The following is a 6,674-nucleotide window of genomic DNA, read 5'->3' on the forward strand; positions in this document are numbered from 1 at the left end:
CCCCAGCCCACAGAACAAAGCAGGACTGAGGGAGCACTCCAGTTACACTTGGCCACAGGCAGGTTCTGGAGCCTTGCTAACCACATGTCACCACACAACAGTCCTGTGGCTTGTCCCAGGCTTCCCATTAAACCGCTGGTGATAAGAGCAGGGGAGAAGCAGCTCCAGCCCAGAGTCAGGGTTGAGGTTTGCTGCACTGGATCCTACCCCTATCCTGCCTGGAAGCATTGCTCCCCTCAAACCCTAGCACCCTGGAGATGGCATTTCAGCCAACAAGAGATTTGAGGCAATCAGGCAGCTGCCAGGGAGCTTCAACCTGCTGGAAAAGGCAAAGCCATCAGCACCCTCGGCGTCCACAGCAGGATGACTTACAGCCCGACACCAACACCACCCCAGCACAGCCCTCCTGCTCTTCCAAAGCTCAGAGGCAAACCCTACCCCAGAAGGAGAGGCTGCTGCACTCTGCTCTCTGCTGGGAAGCCCTGGTGCGTGCTGCACACCTGAGGAGCAGTGCAAGGGCTGCTAACACTCCAGTGCCAAGCAAGGCAAAACGCTGTGGCAGGAGCCAGGAGCAGCCAAGGGCTCGGGTTCCGATTCCAAGAGAGCTCAGCTGGCTGGCAGCTCAGAGCCACTCGCTGCCAGTTCAGCTTCAAAAACATATTTCCAGCAACACTTTTCATGCCTCATTTGCTGAAGTCAAGATCTAAGTCAATAAATTAAAAAAAAAAAGATTAAAAAAAGGCAGCCAGTGGGTGGCAAGAGGCCCAGGAGCTTCTCCTTCCCTTTTGGTGTTAATTACCACAAGGATTCTTACACTGCCTCACAGCAGAGGCCCAGGGATGGCAGTGGACCCGTGGGGAGGTTATCCAAGATGTCAATGTTTAATGTGATCCAAAGACATCTCCTGTTACCCGAGCTGCTGTTCCCTGCAGCAGAAGTCTGCCCAGGGAGGACTGCTGCTCTGCTGAAGGCAGGGAAGTTCCTTCTCCAAGCAGCTTCCTTCCAGTCCCAGGACGCCGGGAAAGCAAATTATTAATAACTGCTCCACGCTGCGAGGGGAAGGGGAGGTGGAAACAAACACAGGGCAGAGCTGGAAAATGTGAGAGCCAAGATCCCTGGCCTGGATCCCTGCAACCATTCCCACAGCAAACCGCAGATCCTCATCCCACACTGTGTCTAACAGCCACTGCAGCTTGAGCCCCACCGCAGCTCCTGAGCCCCCACGGCAGCTCCTGAGCCCCCACCGCAGCCCCCGAGCCCCCCACCGCAGCCCCCGAGCCCCCCACCGCAGCCCCCGAGCCCCCACGGCCCGTCAGAAGCAAACCTGCGGAGCCCTGAGCAGCACACCGCATGGCTGCCTGCAGAGGGGCTCAGCGCCACGGCCCTGGGGCCAGCCCGGAGCAGAGGTGTGAGTAAGGCCACGGAGCAGGGGAGCAGGCTGCCTCCCGGTCAGGCTCTGCGCTCTCAGCGCCGGAAACGCTCAAACAACTTTCACACCGGGAGCTCCCTGCCTGGGATGAGCAATGTGCTCAAACCGCCCCTGGGGCATCGCTCACCGATCCTGAGCCCCAACACCAAAGGCACTGCTCCCAGCTGCACCTTCCTGCGCCCCCAGCCCCAGCTCTGCCCCCTCAAGATTCCCAAGCAGAGGAGTCCCACGACCCTCCCACACCATCTCCTCCCAGCCTGCCCTAAGAGATGCTTCTTTTCCTGGGGTTTGGTCAGATGGATGACTCCGGCCTCCTGCTCTCCCCCAGCTCCACTCCGGCCTCCTGCTCTCCCCCAGCTCCGCTCCGGCCTCCTGCTCTCCCCCAGCTCCGCTCCGGCCTCCTGCTCTTCCCCAGCTCCGCTCCGGCCTCCTGCTCTCCCCCAGCTCCTCAGAAGACAGCTGCTAAGGACCCACTCTGTTCACCCCTGTACAAAAGACTCCAAGCTTTACATTGTCCCAATCTTGGGAATTTCACAGAGCCCACAGGGAGCAGAGGCTGTAACTTGAGCCTGGAGTGTTGCTGTTACCCAGCTCTTCGTGGTGGGCAGCACAGGTGACTCCTGGAAGCTTCCTGCATCACACCAGGTTAAGGCAGTTTGGGGTTTTTGTGTTTCCATCAGGACAAACAAAGGGAATTGTCAGTTTGAGTTCAGGAGTTGTCAGTTTGAGTTCAGGAGTTGTCAGTTTGAGTTCAAGAATCCTTGGCACAGCAAGGACGGTGCGGGGAAGCTGTTTGGTTTTCAGCACTGGGGGGGAAGTTGTTGGTTTACTTTTCATATAGATCACTTGGACAACCTAAAGTTCAGCTCCTTCCCAGAAGAACTCTTCCCTGAGAATTCCAGGGGATGGGACTGGTCACTCAGGTACTATTAACACCCCACACAGAGCACAAACATGAAGTGAAATTCAGTTTCCAAGACCAGATAAGCTCCCTGCAGCAATTTGTGCCATGGCCGAATCCCTGCTTGCAAAGTTGGCTCTGCCACCCTGCTTCAGCAGCCCTTGCACCTGAGCTGACATTTGGGGGGGGGGGATAGCAAAAGCACCCCCAAGTAAAGAGCCTCACATCCCTGGCCTCTGCCCGAGCGAGCTGCAGGAAGCCAGCCCCGTGGAGGTGCAATCCTCAGCCAGGATGAGCGAGCGGCGGCGGACTGCTGAGCTCAGCACAGCTCAAGCTCCGCTCTCCTGGAGAGCAGCAGCTCCGTCTGACAGGAAAGACAACCCAGGAACTGCAGGCACCGAGGCAGAGACTCTGCCTTCGGTAATCAAGGAACCAAAGTGAAACCCCTTTCAGATGGACACAAGAGAAGCCCTGAGCGAGAAGGGAAACTCTGGAGGCTGGAGCCGTGCTGCACGGTGTCAGATGTCATCCAGCCTGAAGTTAGAGCAAAGCACACAGAGCGAGAAGGGAGGGCTGAGAGTCCTGCCTGAGGCCATCGACAGCCCTTGGAGGTGCACAGAAAGTTTAGTCTGAATCAAGGTTTGCAGCTATCAGCTACCAGCCCCTCTGCCTCCTGGATCTAAGGTGTCTGGTGCCCAGGCTGTGCTGCCCTGCACGGCTCCTGGCCACCCAGGCTGCCAGCAAGCAGCTGACTCCAGTCCCCCCACAGCCCCTCTGCCTCCTTATTTCCCACCCTCCAGGAAGCAAAGAGCTGTGGCACCGCTGGGCCTGACCACGACCAGCCTCTGGATGGTCTCCAGCAAGTCCCTTCATGGGTAGGGGCAAAGAGACATCAACGCTCACTCACAAGCCCAGATGTGCCCCAGGACACACTGCCAGAGGCTCAGGCCTGTCCTATGCCAACATCAGAGCACCGCTTGGGTTGGAAATGACCTTTCCGATCTTTGAGTCCGAGGACCAAAACTCTGCTGCCTGTCAACAGAGAATCCACCACCAGTTTGGGTCTGGTTGTTTTGGTTTTCCCTGTAACATAACCACAGACCCCCTCCCAGAATTCTCCATCCAATAACCAATCCAAACAACCTCTCGTTTCGAAAAGGACCAAGGAAATGAAAACAAAACGGGGCAGGAACAAAACCATCCTCAGCTCCATCAAAGAAATCCATTTACACCGAAGGGGAAAGCCACGGAACCAAAACAAACAAGCGAGGCCATTGTGCAGAGCAGCCCTGCCCCTGCTCCCGCAGCACACCCCCGTGTCGCACGGAACACCGCCGGCAAAACAAACCCAAGGTACAGCCACCGAAACGCCATCGCCGCCGCTTTTGTTCCGGGCACAATGCAGCCAGGGCAGGCTGGCCGGGGCCGCGCTCCCGCCGGTGCCAACCCCGAGCGCCTCAAGGTCACGGCCGGTTCCGAGGAAGGGGTTGGGGGCGGAGGGGAGGATGAAGAGGAGGTGAGAAGGCTGCTGCTGGGCCGCCGCGGGTCCGGGGCTGGCGGAAGAGGCGAGTGTAGAAGTTTATGAGCTCATCAGGATTGTTGTACCATTACATCAGAGGCAATTATAAATGGCCAAGAGCAGGAGATGCGGAGCCAATCAGATCACAGATAGGATGTCAACCTAAGACCAACTGTCTCCTGGCTTTGACAGAAGGATTTTACCTCCATAATTCAAATCCCAAACCAAAGCGATCTGCACTCGCTGCTCCCATCGCCCGGCTCTCTCCCGAGCGCTCCCGGCCGCGCCGCCCCAGCCCCGCGGCCCCCACCGCTCGCCCCGCAACCAGCACGGCCCCGACCGCCCCGACCGAGCCGCGGCCACCCCAGCGGACCTCACCGGTCGCCACCGAGGGGTGCGGACCCCCCGGCGTGGGGGTGACCGGGGGTAGGGGGAGCCGGGCGGCGGGACCCGGGCGGCGGCACGGATGGCGGCGACGCTGCCGGGGCCACGCGTTGGCCCGGCCGGGCCTGCCCGCAGCCCTGGACCCCCGCGCCCGGCCTCGCCTGCCCCTCCTCGCCCTTCACCGGGGGCGGCCGACTTGCTCCCCCGCCAGAGCCCCGCGGAACGGGCCGGGGCCGCGGGGAGGACGGCGACAGCTCGCCGAGAGCCTCGCACAAAGGCTGGGGAGGGAGGAAGGGAAGGCGGCGAGGCAGCCATTTTAGAGCGAGCGAGCAAGCAACAGACAATGGCAGCTCCCCGGCAGCGCCGGCCCGGCGGCGGCAACCCGCGGGAGAGCCACCGCGTCCCACCGCCAGCACCCCGGGCCCCTCGCCCCCCGCCGCCCCCGGCCCGCTCCGCTCCCGGCTCCCCCCCAGCCCCCCGCCCCAGCCCCGCCGCGCCGCCCGTCCCACGCGGCCCCGCCGTTACCTGCTGGCTCCGGCCGAGGCTCTGTCCCGCTCCGGCGCCGCCGCTGCTCCCGGGGCTCATGGGCGCGTGGTGGCTCCTCGGCGGGGCGCCGCCGGGCGCCGCGGCCCAGCCCTGGCTGTTGCCCCCTCCGTACTGCGAGACCATCTCCGCTGCGGCCGGGCCCTTGGCGGCGGCTCCCCCGTCCTGCGGCCCGCCGCTATAGTCACCCCCGGGGTACCCCTGGTAGCCGCGGGCGGAGCTGGGGGAGGTGAGGAGCTGGTTGAGGGTGGGGGTGGCCGTGGGCTGCGGGGTGGCTCCCCCTCCTCCTGCACCGCCGGCGGCCGAGGGCCCCATGACCCCGAAGCGCTGCTGCTGGAAGGCGACGGCGGCGGCTGCGGGGGACTTGGCGCCGGTGGCGGCCGGAGCGGAGCTCTGCGCGCTGCCCCGGGGGGAGCTCAGGGCGTAGGCCTGGGGGGGAGGCGGGTAGGATCCGGCGCTGCGGCCGGCCCCGGCCGCATAGTAGGAGTTGTACTGGTGGTTGGGGAAGCCGTGCTCGGCGCCGCCGTGCGAGTTCTGGGGAGGGGGCGGCCCCGCGGGGGCTCCCGCCGGCCCCGGGTAGGACTGCTCCAGGCCCCCGCTCTGCAGCGCTGCCATGCCAGGGCTTTGTTGTCCGCCATGTTGGTGGAAGGCAGCGGCGGCGGCGGCCGCAGCAGCGGCGGCGGCGGCAGCCTGGGCGCCCCGGCCGTAGGGCTGCCCGAAGCCGTAGGCTGGCGGGGGCAAGGCGGCCGGGTGGGAAGGGGGAGGCTGCTGCGGCGGCTGCTGCTGCTGCGGCGCCCCCACCCCGTCGCTGCTGCCGCCGCCGCCACCGGGCGGCTCCGGGAGGTTATTGTTCAGGGTGGCGGCGGCAGCGGCGGGCCTGGGGCCCGGGTTCCCGTTCGAGCTCTTCAGGTCGGACTCGGCCCCTGCGCCCCCTCCGTTGCTCTCGGCCCCGTCCTGCAGCTCCTTCCCCGTGGGGCCCTCGCTCTCCGCCTGCTTCTCGCCGCCGCCGCGCTCCGCCGCCGCCTCACCCCCCGCCTCCTCCGGGGGACAATCCCGCTGCTGCGCCTCCGCTTTCTTCAGCTCGGATGGAGCCGGGGCGCCCAGGCTGCTGGCGGCGGCGGGGGCGACCTGAGCAGCCATGATCCCCCCCCTCCCCACCCAGCCACCCCCCCCCCGGACCGGTCCCCCCCGAGCTGCTCCCTGCCTGGCCGGCCGGCGTGAGGCCTCGCTGCTCTGCTGCTCCCCGCTCAGGCGGCGGCGGGCTCTTCAGGGCAGCGGGGGCTCATTCCCCCCCGGCCTGGTTGGCGAGGCGGGGAGGGCTCCGCTGGGCTGGGCTTCCCGGGGCCTGGCCCCGCTGTACCTCCTCGGTTGCAGCCGGCGGAGAAAGGGGAGGAGGAGGGAGTGGGGGGAAGGAGGAGGAGGGGGGGGGGGCAGGGGGGGGGGGGGGACCCGGGACGGGGCTCCCGGTGTGGGAGAGGCGGGAGGGAGGGAGGGGGAACACGGCGGGCGGGCGGGCGCCGTCCCCGGAGCCGGGCCGAGCGGCGGCGGGGCCGGGCTGGGCGAGCCGCGCGGCAGCTCCCGACTCTGCTCCGCCGAGCGGGGCTCACTCCGACACGAGGCTCAGCACTGCCATTTTACCCAGCGCCGCGGCCGCCTGCCAAACCCGGAGCGGAGCCGAGCGCGGCCCGGACGGGAGCCTCCCCCCCAGTCACAAAGGAGGAGCGGACCGGCCCCGGCCGCTGCCGGCTCGGCGCGGCGGAGGCTGCCGCACGCAAAACCCGCAGCGGATCCGCGGAGCCGAGCCCGGCCGACGAGCTCCGGGCCGGGCGGGCGGCGAGGCGAGGGGGCGGCAGCGGGCCGGAGCCGGGGACAGGAGCGGGCCGGCGGCGGAGGGGCAG

The 6,674-nt window shown here is 65.8% G+C and overlaps 1 protein-coding gene across 2 annotated transcripts in view; it reads right to left on the reverse strand.

The window, feature by feature from the left end:
* Positions 1-6,143, reverse strand: part of ARID1A (AT-rich interaction domain 1A) — a 57,302-nt gene extending 51,159 nt beyond the window's left edge. The window contains exon 1 of one of the 2 annotated variants that reach the window (XM_054170340.1): positions 4,759-6,143. In XM_054170340.1, coding sequence (XP_054026315.1) covers positions 4,759-5,916 — 1,158 coding nt within the window. In that variant the 5' untranslated portion in view covers positions 5,917-6,143. The remainder of the gene's footprint in view (positions 1-4,758) is intronic. The other variant, XM_054170339.1, reaches the window with a different exon arrangement.
* Positions 6,144-6,674: the final 531 nt, after the last annotated feature.

This window comes from Dryobates pubescens, chromosome 20 (assembly GCF_014839835.1).
Source record: "Dryobates pubescens isolate bDryPub1 chromosome 20, bDryPub1.pri, whole genome shotgun sequence".
Classification (NCBI taxonomy): Eukaryota; Metazoa; Chordata; class Aves; order Piciformes; family Picidae; genus Dryobates; species Dryobates pubescens.